General features: G+C 32.9%; 1 protein-coding gene across 1 annotated transcript in view; it reads right to left on the bottom strand.

The window, feature by feature from the left end:
• Positions 1–15,909, bottom strand: part of LOC139486796 (uncharacterized) — a 110,616-nt gene extending 94,707 nt beyond the window's left edge. Inside the window, exons 1-2 of the mRNA XM_071271767.1 lie at positions 15,763–15,909; positions 11,600–11,902 (exon numbers count right to left, since the gene is read on the bottom strand). Of these exons, the coding sequence (XP_071127868.1) occupies positions 11,600–11,893 (294 nt within the window). The 5' untranslated portion in view covers positions 11,894–11,902; positions 15,763–15,909. The remainder of the gene's footprint in view (positions 1–11,599; positions 11,903–15,762) is intronic.
• Between the last annotated feature and the right edge of the window lie 1,217 nt (positions 15,910–17,126).

The following is a 17,126-nucleotide window of genomic DNA, read 5'->3' as shown; positions in this document are numbered from 1 at the left end:
ATTAAACCAAAATAAATGGTGATATACTGAAACAAAACACTAACACATAGGTAGAGAACACCTTTTCAAACACTAACACATAGCTAGAGAACACCTTTTCAAACACTAACACACAGGTAAAGAACACCTTTTCAAACACTAACACATAGGTAGAGAACACCTTTTCAAACACTAACACATAGGTAAAGAACACCTTTTCAAACACTAACACATAGGTAGAGACCACCTTTTCAAACACTAACACATAGGTAAAGAACACCTTTTCAAACACTAACACATAGGTAGAGAACACCTTTTCAAACACTAACACATAGGTAAAGAACACCTTTTCAAACACTAACACATAGGTAGAGAACACCTTTTCAAACACTAACACATAGGTAAAGAACACCTTTTCAAACACTAACACATAGGTAGAGAACACCTTTTTCAAACGCTAACACATAGGTAGAGAACACCTTTTCAAACACTAACACATAGGTAAAGAACACCTTTTCAAACACTAACACATAGGTAGAGAACACCTTTTCAAACGCTAACACATAGGTAAAGAACACCTTTTCAAACACTAACACATAGGTAGAGAACACCTTTTTCAAACACTAACACATAGGTAGAGAACACCTTTTCAAACACTAACACATAGGTAAAGAACACCTTTTTCAAATGCTAACACATAAGTAGAGAACACCTTTTCAAACACTAACACAAAGGTAGAGAACACCTTTTCAAACACTAACACATAGGTAAAGAACACCTTTTTCAAACACCAACACATAGGTAGAGAACACCTTTTTCAAACACTAACACATAGGTAGAGAACACCTTTTCAAACGCCAACACATAGGTAGAGAACACCTTTTCAAACACTAACACATAGGTAAAGAACACCTTTTTCAAACGCTAACACATAGGTAGAGAACACCCTTTCAAACACTAACACATAGGTAGAGAACACCTTTTCAAACACTAACACATAGGGAGAGAACACCTTTTCAAACACTAACACATAGGTAAAGAATACCTTTTCAAACGCCAACACATAGGTAGAGAACACCTTTTCAAACACTAACACATAGGTAAAGAACACCCTTTCAAACACTAACACATAGGTAGAGAACACCTTTTCAAACACTAACACATAGGGAGAGAACACCTTTTCAAACACTAACACATAGGTAAAGAATACCTTTTCAAACGCCAACACATAGGTAGAGAACACCTTTTCAAACACTAACACATAGGTAAAGAACACCTTTTCAAACACTAACACATAGGTAGAGAACACCTTTTCAAACACCAACACATAGGTAGAGAACACCTTTTCAAACGCTAACACATAGGTAAAGAACACATTTTCAAACGCTAACACATAGGTAGAGAACACCTTTTCAAACGCCAACACATAGGTAGAGAACACCTTTTCAAACACTAACACATAGGTAAAGAACACCTTTTCAAACACTAACACATAGGTAGAGAACACCTTTTTCAAACACTAACACATAGGTAGAGAACACCTTTTCAAACACTAACACATAGGTAAAGAATACCTTTTCAAACGCCAACACATAGGTAGAGAACACCTTTTCAAACACTAACACATAGGTAAAGAACACCCTTTCAAACACTAACACATAGGTAGAGAACACCCTTTCAAACACTAACACATAGGTAGAGAACACCTTTTTCAAACACTAACACAAAGGTAGAGAACACCTTTTCAAACGCCAACACATAGGTAGAGAACACCTTTTCAAACGCTAACACATAGGTAGAGAACACCTTTTCAAACACTAACACATAGGTAGAGAACACCTTTTCAAACACTAACACATAGGTAGAGAACACCTTTTTCAAACACTAACACATAGGTAGAGAACACCTTTTCAAACGCCAACACATAGGTAGAGAACACCTTTTCAAACGCTAACACATAAGTAAAGAACACCTTTTTCAAACGCTAACACATAGGTAGAGAACACCTTTTCAAACGCTAACACATAGGTAGAGAACACCTTTTCAAACACTAACACATAGGTAGAGAACACCTTTTCAAACGCCAACACATAGGTAGAGAACACCCTTTTCAAACGCTAACACATAGGTAGAGAACACCTTTTTCAAACGCTAACACATAGGTAGAGAACACCTTTTCAAACACTAACACATAGGTAGAGAACACCTTTTCAAACACTAACACATAGGTAGAGAACACCCTTTTCAAACGCCAACACATAGGTAAAGAACACCTTTTCAAACGCTAACACATAGGTAGAGAACACCCTTTCAAACACTAACACATAGGTAGAGAACACCTTTTCAAACACTAACACATAGGTAGAGAACACCTTTTCAAACGCCAACACATAGGTAGAGAACACCTTTTCAAACACTAACACATAGGTAGAGAACACCTTTTCAAACACTAACACATAGGTAGAGAACACCTTTTCAAACACTAACACATAGGTAAAGAACACCTTTTTCAAATGCTAACACATAGGTAGAGAACACCTTTTCAAACACTATTACACACAGGTAGAGAACACCTTTTCAAACACTAACACATAGGTTAAGAACACCTTTTCAAACGCTAACACATAGGTAGAGAACACCTTTTTCAAACACTAACACATAGGTAGAGAACACCTTTTCAAACGCTAACACATAGGTAAAGAACACCCTTTCAAACACTAACACATAGGTAGAGAACACCTTTTCAAACGCTAACACATAGGTAGAGAACACCTTTTCAAACACTAACACATAGGTAGAGAACACCTTTTTCAAACACTAACACATAGGTAGAGAACACCTTTTTCAAACACTAACACATAGGTAGAGAACACCTTTTCAAACACTAACACATAGGTAGAGAACACCTTTTTCAAACACTAACACATAGGTAGAGAACACCTTTTTCAAACACTAACACATAGGTAGAGAACACCTTTTCAAACACTAACACATAGGTAGAGAACACCTTTTTCAAACACTAACACATAGGTAGAGAACACCTTTTTCAAACACTAACACATAGGTAGAGAATACCTTTTCAAACACTAACACATAGGTAGAGAACACCTTTTCAAACACTAACACATAGGTAAAGAACACCTTTTTCAAATGCTAACACATAGGTAGAGAACACCTTTTCAAACACTATTACACACAGGTAGAGAACACCTTTTCAAACACTAACACATAGGTAGAGAACACCTTTTCAAACACTAACACATAGGTAGAGAACACCTTTTCAAACACTAACACATAGGTAGAGAACACCTTTTTCAAACGCTAACACATAGGTAGAGACGACCTTTTCAAACACTATAACACATAGGTAGAGACGACCTTTTCAAACACTAACACATAGGTAGAGAACACCTTTTCAAACGCTAACACATAGGTAGAGAACACCCTTTCAAACACTAACACATAGGTAAAGAACACCCTTTCAAACTTTGTAAATGCCTCTTGGTGAAAAGACTCACATAAACCATAGATGTAATACCCACATCTATGGGTAGTAATACCCACATCTATGGGTATTACATCTATGCATAAACAAAGTGAAACCTTTTTTCACAACTCAGCCTTGGAGATCACCCATTACAGTAAAGCTTCATACTCAAATTTACGTAAGAGAAACATGAAAATTTCATAAAGTTATTTTAAGTGAAATGAATAATGTTTTAGATTGTGTAATAAAGATGAGAATGCACCAACTAACATGAATCTTTAAGATATAAAACAATTATTACATCAGTATAGATAACAATTTCATCAAATAAAAAGAACACTTGCACAACTATGACTTAGTAAATTATGACATAAGATTAATTTTATTTGATATCTATCTTATTATTACATAATAGTAATTCTCTTTGATATGCATCAGATTTCTATCTTTCCTGTCTGCTATTGAAGAACTGAAGGATTACTTTGTGTACTGCTGACTGTAAGGTTAGAACTACTGTGTGAATATATTATCTTATTAAATGATTGTTAGATGATGGCAATCAACTTGTCCTTCAGATTGACACCTTTGCAAAATTGGGAATTATTGTCAATTAAACTTTGCCTATAAAAAAAGAAAAAGCTCTCCAAAAGAGACTTAATTACACAGAAATTAACAACTATACATCACTGTACGGCCTTCAACAATGAGCAAAAGCCCATACCACATAGTCAGCTATAAAAGGCAACCAAAACCTATAAAAATGCCTACAGGACAAATTTAATTTGCAAGCCATCACATGACAGCTAATAAGAACATTGTTTCTAGAGTCAAATGGCCAATTATGTACTCGTACGTTTCTAAAAAGTTGTCTATATAATCAATAGTATAATGGTCAAAACACAAATGTTCTGATTTTTATCAAGACATGTCAACAACAAAATTCCAAGGTCATTTTTCCAAAGTCATAACTTAACTAAGCATGCAGGAGTGAAGTATTTCAACAGACAGTTTTAAATCTTAAGCCCTGACAAGTTCAGAAATTCCTTTGATTAATTTCTGCTTGAATATATGATTTCTTTACATTGCATGATATAAAGAATGTCTGCAATTAATTACCTTTGTTTGACCTTGATAGATTTTTCTAGTGTCTAATGGCTCTCAATATATTTTATATTTTTTAAAGAGCTGGCATAGCCATATCTACTGACAAAGATGAATTCAGGAACTCAATAATCAATATAAACTATCTTGCTGATGCCCTCAAGCAGAAAGTTTTGCAACTGTCTGTGCTATTATGACGTAAACGATTAATGGTCTTTTCATATGTTACGATAAGAAATATTATTTTACATGTACAAACTTCAATTTTATCTTTTTTTTTACTTGATTTTTATCCTATTAAATTTAATCATGCATCATCCATGATCAAACCACCTGCAGAAATAATCAGAGTGCAGTGGTTCTTGATATGTTAACTGTCACATAGACATCACAGAAAAGAGCATCTCAGTCAATTGATATCAGCACTACTGACATTGACCTTGAACAACAATTACAGACTGTTTATGAATATTTGTTCCTATTTGAACAGATATTTTATGTTCTCAATATGGTCTGATTCTGAACAACATAAAAAAGAGATAAAGTATTGGCTGATCCAGATCTAGGTTTTTAAATGCTATTTTTAAATATAATATATGTAATTTTTTTTTTATTCAACACATTCAAAGAACTCAGGACTTGTTGCTGTAAAGATCATTTTATTGTTATATATGTGAAACAATAAAAAAAAAAAAAAACAAGAATGTGTCCACAGTTCACGGATGCCCCACACGCACTATCATTTTCTATGTTCAGTGGACCGTGAAAGTGGGATAAAAATCTAATTTGGCATCTCAAGTAGAAAGATCATATCATAAGGAATATGTGTAATAAGTTTCAAGTTGATTGGACTTCAAGTTCATCAAAAACTACCTTGACCAAAAACTTTAACCTGAAATGGGACAGACGGACGGACGAACAGAGGAATTAACAGACGAACAAACAGACGAATAAACAGACGACCGAAAACAAACGGATGCACAGACCAGAAAACATAATGCCCCTCTAATATTGTAGGTGGGGCATAAAAACAAGAATGTGTTTATTTTTAAGTACGCAGATGCCCCACTGACACTGTCATTTTCTATGATCAATGGACAGTTAAGTTGGGGTCAAAACTTTAAATTTGGCATTAAAATTAGAAAGATCATGTCATAGGGAACATGTGCAATAAGTTTGAAGTTAAATGGACTTTAAAAACTACGTTGACCCTAAACTTATACCTAAAGTGTGACATAGGAATGGAGTAACGCACAACCGGAAAAAAAAGAACAAACAAAATGACCCACAGACTGAAAAAATATTGCACTGGGGTATAAAAATGAAATGCTATTATTCTTTTTATCAACAATTTGTCTTAAAAGTATTCTTTGTTTATGAAAATATTAAGTAACATGAAATAGTTAATAAAACGACTTAAGCGTACAAAACATTTGGATAGTTTTTACTAATAGGGTGTTTGAATGAAGTTGCTTAAATTTCATTGATAAAATAATGTGGATGGACTTGAGCATTTGACACTGCTGCACTTAGACATAACCTCAATGCCTTATGCCTTGTTCACACGTACATTTAATTTGAATTCGCTAATCGTGTTCACACACTCTTCTTTTTTAATTTGAATTGATTCAAATTGGCTAATTCACATTGCGCATTGCAATTGGAATTATAATTTACATTTGGACGTAAACATGGTAAAACGTTTTGAATGGGAATTAAACTAACTGGAATAAGTTAATGCAAATCGAATTCGAAATAGGTGTGAATGTAGCATTATATTTGTGAGTATCAAGTCATGTCCATGTCATGTCCATGCTCTTAAAAATAGCAGGCAGCAAGATCAAAATGCTGATAAAACTGGTACACTCTCATTTCTATAAATCATTTAAAATATCACAAGGCAGATATAGTAAATAAAAGCAAATTTTCTCAACTAGATAAGAGTAATTCTTTCAATATCCTAACCTTGCAAATTGTCTCCCCTTATTTATTTTTTTTATTATTGCAAATTCTTATGTAACATTACAAATGTTTTCTAAATCAATTATCATTTCCTATAAACTGAACAGAATAACACTACATTTGAATTTAATTGACATGTTTAAATGAAGAAACAACATTGCACACCTGCTTTACAACAAGATCTAGTTCACAAATTGTAAGAATTAGATATTTATCTTCCAATGTTAACATATAAATCTTGATGCCTTACCTTCATAATACCAGACAACATTCTTTACAGCATTCAACAGTACATTTCTGAGTCAGAAGAAATCATGCACTTTTATTACTGATGTCCAAGGACAACAAAAGCAACTGAAGAAGAATTTAACCAACATAGTTGGCCTAGCATACTGCTTACATAAAGGCTTATTATTGCTTAATATTGTAAATTCAGAAATTATTGCGATGTTTTTATTATTGCCAAAATTGCGACAGGGTTATAATTGCAATAATTCAAAATTGCATTTTATTGTAAAGAGACGAATTCGCAATAATAAATGCATGCAATAATTTCTGAATTTACTGTATACAATCTTGGATTTATTTTAACTTTGAAAAAACTTGATTTCAACACAACTTATAAGAGTATGACGTCAATTTTCTTTTATCGCGAAAGACATGATATTTTTTCACAGATTCACTTGTCTACTTAAACTTATGTAAATTCTTGTGTCCCCTCCTATAAATATAATAGCTATTGTTCTCTGTAGAGTTTATTCATGGAACCTTTAAATTTCTTCTAAGAGAAATCTATCACTCATTGACTTATTTACCTGATCAAAAACTAACCTTTCAATAAAAAAAATACAAGTACCTATACATGTTACTTACTAAATAAGGACAAAGAAAACTGCATGTGATGTTGTATTTATTCAAAATCAATAATGTATTTTCAATTTGTACAATATAAACTCTGATTCAAACATTAAAAGAAAAATTTCTGACATAATATTCAACATTGTATAAAAAAAAATTCTGGAAAATGACAACTTTTGAATTAAATTGTGTTCTATAACTTAACCAACACAAAAAAAAAATATTCAAATGACAACAGGAAAAAAAAAAAAAATTTTGACAGAAATCAACATTTTGGGATTAAATCAGTATTTATTTGAACAGATTGAAATATATACATTGAAATTGAATAAAATACAACATCGTATGAAGCTTTGTGAGTAGATACCTGTATTTTCATCATTTAAGAAGATGACTTTTTCGTTAAAAAAGTTTAAATCCCTTGACCAAGAGGAGATGTCTATGTGGAAAACTGTCATTTGGTTTGCAATAATACTCCTTTTTTGCACGGCATTTAAAGATGAATAATGACATTGCTTGTTGAATAAGAATCCATACTTTTGATTGGCTGAACACATAACAAGCCATTCACAATCAACATGTTATTTTTCAATAATTCAACATTAAGGACTGCACATGCTTCCCATGACAATGTCACTTCAATGCATAGGGAAGAAAATGAAAGTCTTGATATAACTCGTTTTTTCATTGAAAAGTATATTTTACATGTTAACAGACATTGAACTATTCTTTTTCAAATTTTATAGAGTTTCACACATTTTGGTATGAATTGTTCAATTCTTTTAATTATATTCTTGGGAACCTGATTTTTTAGGGCAATGATATCTTACAAAGAAAATGTTTTACCCCTCCATTGTAACACCAAGATAAAAGCTTATGCTTTAAGTACATTGTAATTGCTTACCTAAATGTTTCCAAAAGTCTAGACAAATTTGTGAAATGGACATGGGCATTGCTTTCCTGTTTGAGAAATCTAAACCATCATAAATATAATAGTATCAGAACAATCCTATAAGGAGCCAATCTGTTAAAAAGTATCTATAAAAAGATCTTCAGTCTAATATAAATTGTTTCCAATATAACCAATGTAATACTTGATCAAACTTAGAAGTATCAGAAAAGAATAAACAGACTATAATGAATGTTTTTTTTAAACTGTCATGTCTTTATCAGGGAGAAAACTGATGACAAAAATGATCTCCCTTTCGAATAGAACTTCCCTGATCTAATGAAATCAAATACAAGCTGTCTATTTCCTATGTGATTTGGAGTCTTATTTGTCACTTGTACGTGTTTAATCTCTATTCTGTAAATTCAGATTTTGTGTGTCCATTAATTATTGGGATTATTGTATAATATACAAAGATGCAAGATTGATTATTACAATTTCAGGAAATTCTGCATACGAAACAATGCTATCATAATTTTTATTTCTGTGAAACCTAGCCACTAGGCAAATTTTGTAATCATAAAAACATTTAAATCAAAGCGCTGTAAGCGCTGAAGGCAGTTAACCAAAAACCAGGCAAACGTAATTATGTGCAGTGGCGGATCCAGAAATTTTCATAAGTGGGGGCCCACTGCCTGCCTAACAGTCATGCTTCAGTGATTCCCTATATAATCAACCAAATTTTTTCTCAAAAATGGAAAGGGGGGGCACTGAAAAACCCTCTAAATCCGCCTCTGATGTGGCATTAAACATTCATATATTGTACATTTATGTTTATCTAATGAATTAATTATTATTAAGGCAAATAATTTATATGTTATCAAGGTTTCAATAGCAATGAATATATAAATGTATATTTTTTATGGTGAGTCTGCAGTGGTACAAGTTCGCAATGATTGTAGTTGTTCTAGTTGGTAGTTAACGTTGGTTTTAGTTGACTGTTAGTAGTACGTGTTGACTTAGTACGAACATGTAATAGTATGAATAGACTGGTTTCCCTGTAAAGAAAACTGAGTATGTGTTCTATAGTACAATAGTTATGCAACACAAATCAGACAAATGTTCACTACTACAAGGATCAAAGGTGAGGTCTGACTGACCTGCCCATAGTAAATGTAAATGATTTGTTATATTGTCCCATACATGAATATATATGGTTTAGGGGTGGGGATCTCGAGGGTTTTCAAGTTCTCAAACAGGAAGGGGTAGGGTGACCCCAGGGACTTCCCCTATATTTCATTTGATTTGTTATATTGTTCCATACATGAATATATATGGTTTAGGGGTGGGGATCTCGGGGGTTTTCAAGTTCTCAAACAGGAAGGGATAGGATGACCCCAGGGACTTCCCCTATATTTCATTTGATTTGTTATATTGTCCCATACATGAATATATATGGTTTAGGGGTGGGGATCTCATCGGTTTCCAAGTTCTCAAACAGGAGGGGGTAGGGGGACTCCCCCTATATTTCATTTAGTTAGTTATATTGACCCATACATGAATATATATTGTTTAGGGGTGGGGATCTCGACCGTTTCGTAAGTTCCCAAACAGGAGGGGGTGGGTCACCCCATGGACTCCCCTTATATTTCATTTGATTAGTTATATATATAGTCCCATACATGAATGTATATGGTTGAGAGGTCATCCGTTTCAAAGTTATCAAACAGGAGGACGCCACCTATATATCATATGATTTGCCTACATTCAGGTAGTTATTTGTGAAAATAAAGTAAGAATCTTCCAGCTACTTTAACTGATCCTTCAAAATTGAGAGAAAAAAAATACCCCTTCAAAATTGCAGTAATATGTTTACACTTTAAAAGCATCTTACATGCATTATCAACATTTATCACTGATAAAGAAAATTTAAACTGTGACCAGGAACATATATATTGTTAGATATACTGTTCCCAGCTGTCACATTGTATTGGATTTTGACATTAAAATTTGTCAAAAGTAATTTTGAGTTTCTGTTTCTGTTTCTGCTTTTTCTGTCTTTTACATATATCTTTTGGTTTTCAATTCTAGTGTTTATATTCATTTACCATGCATAGATGTATTTTGTCACCTGCCTGGATTCGCCAAAAACCCGGAATTAACCTTATCCGCTTCCGGAATCGGATCCGAAATTGTAATATTGTCTTTTCACGGCAGCCATTGTCATTGTGTTCCAATGTTGTATTTGTCAGTCAAATACAATTTTACTCGTATTAACACATTTTTTGTCGGCGATTTTCTGTATATAGCTAGCGATTGAACAAAATTGACATCGCTGTCATGAATGATAATGATTAAAATACGTTTTGAGATCGTTGATTTGGAGACTTTGGCGAAAAGGTTTGCATGGCTATTATTTTCTTTCAAGTGGAACTGAGACTACTATAACTGTGATATAGTTGTCTCAGAGTGGAAGGCCCGTCGGGCGTGGCTAGTAACCAATTCGAAAGTGGAAGGTCGCGGACCTTGGACCACCGCTAATTTGAACCCCTGCCTCCAACTTGAAAAGATGCGAATTTCGTCTTTTGATTTGAAATTGCCGCCAACAGCATGAACAGTTGAACTTATTATATAATAGACTACTGACGTAGTTGTACTACGTATTGGCGACAAACAATATTCCTACGACTTTTGCCATTTGGGAAATCTCAACTACTTGTCTTAAAAGATTTTCGGCGATTAAATATTTCGTACAATTGTTTTTTGACATCTTAGCCAAAAGCACAGGCGATAATAAACTACATAAGAATTCCTAATGAGCACTACTTCCTATGTGCAACTTCAAAACTTTTGGGAAAATCGACGACCATTTAACGTTTTTATGGTAATATTTTTTATATTCTAGAATAAAAAGTATTAAAAAGTGTTCAATTAGTTATATATAACATAGTAGCCAGCTAGATAATAACAATGGCAAGTATTTCAGCATTTTTTGGGTAGACCACAAATCTAGGGTGCTCGCATAATGCAGATTAACTGCATAAAAATGATAGCATTCCTATTACCTTATGAATCAAATATCATTTGATAGATATAAAGGATGTGGTATGAGTGCCAATGAGACTACTCTCCATCCATGTCACAATTTGTAAAAGTAGTCCATTATAGGTCAAAGTACTGTCTTCAACACAAAGCATTGGCTCACACAGAACAGCAAGCTACAAAGGACCTCAAAAATACCTAGTGTAAAACCATTCAAATATCAAAAAGTAGATTTACTTTTTCAAAGCTACGTTCTGAACTGACACAACAGCGATACTCACCTCATAGGAAGGTGGTTTCCAAAACTCATTACCACTCTCATCTTCTTTCAGTTTTTTGTCAATGACATCATCTCCAATACAGGCTCTGCCTTCTTTTTCTGTAAACTGGTTGGACACGGCACCTTCTGTCAATTCAGTGCCTGATGCAAATATATTCTCAAATGTGACTTCCTTGATTCCCATATCGCTGGATAAAACTTGGAAATCTATGTCACATGTAATTTCTTCAATACCAATGTAATCAGCTGATTTTTCGTCAAGTATACAACTATCTTTGCTGGTAATCAGCTGCATTATCTATGGCTGAAAATTAAATTCAGAAATAAGTTAAAACAAAGGGACATAAAAATCATGTATGACTGCAATTGCAATGATTTATATATTACCGGTATGTTCATTTTTAAAATGGCAATAACTTATGATTAGTAGTTTTTCTATGATAGCAGCTCTGTTTGAATCTAATCAGCAACAGTAATGTCACTTGGTACCAATGCTGTAAGAAATATTTTCATTCACATTTCCATCATCTGCTATGATAAGAAATGTCCTAGACTAGATGGTATCAGCAGATTAGGGACAGAAGTCAGATGTAATGAAGAGTTAATGATTCACGCTCATGGCAACTGACCAAGTGGATTAAAAATCTGGGTTTGTATCTATGAAGTTGCTTCCAGAAATATTTCCCACTGAACAGTTATCAGGCCTTGCAATCATAGAATATGATTGTGGTACTCACACTCAGAACTCAACCAATCAAAATAACTGCATATGGTGTTTCAAGAACATATTTGCACTATGAGTAATAAATAACATGTATGCCAGAATGCCATGATACCCATGGGATTCCATCTGTCTATTTACCTATTGGGAATCTTTTTTTTTATTTAGTACCACATTGGTCAATATCAACTGTTATAAATTGAAACTTACTTAGTTGAAAGTATCCATATTTCACAAAAGACAGCTTTTAAATTGCATAACAAGTAAAATTGAGAAAGGAAATGGTGAAAGTGTCAAAGCAACAACAACCTGACCATAGAGCAGACAACAGCTGAAGGCCACCAATACATTTTTAAGGAATAGAGATTTTTCTATGTTTAAGCTGAATCAGTAAAACCAATTTGTTCATGACACAAATTTAACCAGTCATGGATTGAGTAAAAATAATTTCAGCAATCAATAGTGTTTGACATAATGTTGTTGCTTAATGTCCAGTAACAAATATTTCATAGATATTCAAAATGGAAACAAATCATAAATCACTGCACTAGGTAGGTTCTGCAAAGAGGGTTTACCCGAATGAAAGGGGGGAGAGGGAGAATATTAAATACCCCCTGAACATGAGAGTATCTTGGATAGATTGGAGTATTATTTCATTGACTTACCTCTACCAAAATGAGCTTCAAACTCTAATATTGGTTTGTGTTGCTCCTAAACCAAGCATGTGGAAATAAAGAGTAAATGTAAAGACTGGTCAGCTCCAATTCAGAATAATGGGTCAAGTAAGGTTGGTCTGATTTTATGCAGATTTGACCTTGTAGGCCAACAAGTGTAAAATTCTACTTTGAACGCAGGACAAGTTCAGAGCAGAGTCTGCTCAATGCTATTATCCTATTTTAAATAAACATGTTATCATCCTGAATATGTATGAAATATTTGCCCCTTAATGTTAAGTTTACATGCAAACAATTGATTGATCAATGATTAACTTGCAGATAAGTTCCTTTTGATTTTTGCACATATCTTTATAAATAGACCTTATTTAAAATATTTTAGGCCATAAAAAAGAATAGGTTTGATTGCCCAAACCCTACCTACCCAGAAAAAAGCTGCCTACTCAAATTCTTTTATTGTCCTGATTTGAAGAAGTTTTTTTTTAATCAGACAGCCATGAAGACTAATAAACATCCGATACTTCAATTTCTTAAAACAAAAAACAAAAAAAAGAAAATGCCTACCTACCTACCCACTGTCTCAACCTTGGGTAGGGTTTGGGCAAACCAAAATATTTTTAATTGTGGCCTTACCAACAAAATACAAGAACAAAAATACCTTATTCCACTCCTGATTGTCTCAATAATGAAGTTTACAGTGCACAACTTTCAAACTCAGTAACATCCAAATTGCTTACATTGTAGTCAAAACACTTGAAATAATTAATATTAATGAATGAAAACAATTTTAACTGTCTGTGATGACGAAAGAAGACACTTTAGATCACTTTATAAACAGATGTACACACAAAAAGGTGCAGAAACAATAGCTATTGCTTTTTAAGATGATGAAGTGAATGATATTGATGTATCTTAGTAATGCAAGTTTGTATGGTGCATTTTATCAAGAGGAAAAACTGATGACTCAAATTCATCTCAAAAAGAAATACAGCAAAAGGGAGATAATTCGTATTTTTTTTCAATCATTATTACAAAGTCACTCTTCAATCAAGGTGCCAATCCTGTACTTCAACTCGAGTTGAAAAATGAGTTTTTTAGAGCATTTCAAAAATTGAAATTTTTGGCTAAAAAAAAAAAATTCTGACGTCAATGCTTTCTGTTTGATTCAAAATTTATGCTGAATAGAAAAATTAATGGGATTAGAAATAAATTATGCATCTTTAGTGTGATATCAAAACAGGGAAGGGGAAATATATCATGTTTACTGCAAGTAGTGTGGGCTGGTGTAAAAACAGTAGAAAAATGCAGCTTGACTTTGAGATTTCATAATCTTATGTTTTGTGGCACATTTTTCTATGAAATCACAGTTTCACAATTTTACATATATATGATATGTCCATGAATTTGTTTCTATGTATCATTTTATTAAATGAAAATATTAAAAGATCATGCAGTTTCACAAGTATGTAAGCTAATGGAGTGTTCAATTACAATTTACAAGACTACAATTTAATCCTGGTGCATGTTGAAGAATGTCAAATCCCCCTTCTAAAGTATGCATGGTTTTAAATAGTCCCCAAATTTAGCTGGGATAATTTCCCACTTATATCCCACTTATTGTTTTGAATATCATGATTATTATACTACTATATCACTTTGTTTAAAGTTTTAAACTTGTGCTTGACATCTGGTTAAGCAACTTTTACCTGACTAAAATATAATTTGATTGGCAAATATAAAGATCACATAAAATGTTGAAAAAGTTTGTCCCACATTTGGACATTAAAATTTTGGTCCAACTATTGGCAATACTTGTCTAACCTAACCAACATTTGACTGAAATTTCAGGAGGTCAGGCATATGTTGGAACCAATGTTTCTGTATTCTGTATCGGTAGCAGCTAGACTCATGGTTGAGATCAACAGACATGTGAAGTATGAACATAGTGTTTGTATTCAAGAGATTCATCTAAACTAATGCATTTATTATAAAATTATAATATCCTCCATTGAAACCATTGCATAATTCCCTAATTAAACAAATATTTTTATAACATATGGCAGAAAGTGTTATATAATAACGCAAGTTCTGAAAGGAGTAAGTTCACAAAGGGTTGATGTTGCCCCTTATTTTTTATTTTTTTTTCAAAATACTTCAAATTTTCATGGAGATAGTTGGCAAAGCACTTGATTGTAAATAACAAATCTATTACTCTTAATTATGTAATATTTGAGTTTCAATGTCAGTTTTGGTCCGTTTTTTTCATAATTTACATTAGTTATTATATTAGCATACATATAGCTTTGGCAACAATTGAAGATCCAGAAATTTTCTGTGTCTAGGGATTCAATATAAACCTTGACACCCTTAGGTTACAGATCATTTTAAATAACAGATTGCCCCCATTGTTTCACTTTAGCATTTCTGAAGGTCTAAAAATTGCCTGATATAAATATGTTATGAAATTTTCAACAATATGTGCGGACTATTGAGCCTCAATTGCACTCTTATGAAGTTATTATTCGACTAAATATTAATTTCAAAGCAAAACATTGAAATTTTGATACCTAAGAAAGAAGTACAAAGCCAAATCATAGCATAAATGAAACTTGTCCCTTATGAAGACCTTCTTTTCTTTCCATATTTCTCGACCAATTTCCTATTTCAAACAATTTTAAGCATCATCTCTAAGATATAAGCTATAGTCCAATCTAAAGCTAAATTTATGTTACCTTTAACCCCTCGATTATCTAAAGAAATTAATCTTACCTGAAAACAATAAAATTCATCTTTGGTTTTCATGTTGATGTCTCTGACGAACAGGAATAATCAGGTGCACACTGCTGCAGTCAGACGCTAATATTGATCTTCTTCTGTAACATGGGATGACTGTACTCAGCTAACTTTACAATGCAACTGTAAAAAGACGCAATAGGATTGATAAATATCTGGTGGTAATTAATAAAAATGTCTGTCACTTAAATTGTTGAATTTATAAATTAATATAAATCTTTGAACTGTATTTTTTTCTAAATCACATGTAATGGCATGTGAAACTGCAAAAAAAATAAACTATTTGGAATTTGAAGAATTCTTATTTTTTGCTTAAGAACTCTTTAATCTAAATTTTATAATTGATTATATGTGTCATATAGACAATCAGATATAGAAAAAGTAATGTTGCTGAAATATTGATTGGAGAAATAGAAACATCTTACATAAATTAAAGTGACATAAACATGATAAAGCGAATTCTTATGTGTTTGCAAAGTCATTTCTATTCCAAATTATTTTTCATTATTTTTCAGTTTAAAAGTTTCTATCAAGTTGCACGAAATTAAGTACAACACATATATAAGAACACACTTTTGGATCACCTGCATCAAGTCATGGAAAGGTGTGATGTTTATGACATCAGCAATGTCAACAATTATCTAAGTTTGTGATTGGTTATATGTCACTGTGTTGACAATAAATTGGAAGCACAGTCAAGTCAAATCCCCATTTACAGTTTATTGGTTACAGGCAGGTCATATCATACTAGTTTCTTTGCTTCAAGGAAGTCATATCACTGGTTTAATCGTTTAATTGGTTACATAAGCAAGCTATACCACTGTATTAACAGTTTCTTTATTTCCAGGCAAGTTATGTCTCTGTGTTAAAAGTTTCAGGTCTACACAGAAAAGTCAAATCACTATGCTAACAGTTTCTTTATCACTCAGGCAAGTTATATCTCTGTGTTAACAGTTTCTTGGTTACACAAGCAAGTCTTGCCTGTGTGAAGTCATATTTCTGTGTTAAACAGTTTCTTTATTACACAGGCAAGTCATATATCTGTGTTAACAGTTTGCTAGTTTACACAGGCAAGTCATATATCTGTGTTAACAGTTTACTAGTTTACACAGGCATGTCATATATCTATGTTAACAGTTTCTTGATTACAAAGGCAAGTCATATCTCTATGTTAACAGTTTCTCTATAACACAGGCAAGTCATATCTCTGTGTTAACAGTTTCTTTATAACACAGGCAAGTCATATCTCTATGTTCATATCTCTATGTTAACAGTTTACTAGTTTACACAGGCAAGTCATATCTCTGTGTTAACAGTTTCTTTATAACACAGGCAAGTCA

This window comes from Mytilus edulis, chromosome 8, assembly GCF_963676685.1.
Source record: "Mytilus edulis chromosome 8, xbMytEdul2.2, whole genome shotgun sequence".
NCBI lineage: Eukaryota > Metazoa > Mollusca > Bivalvia > Mytilida > Mytilidae > Mytilus > Mytilus edulis.
This window is presented reverse-complemented; position numbering and strand designations above follow the sequence as displayed.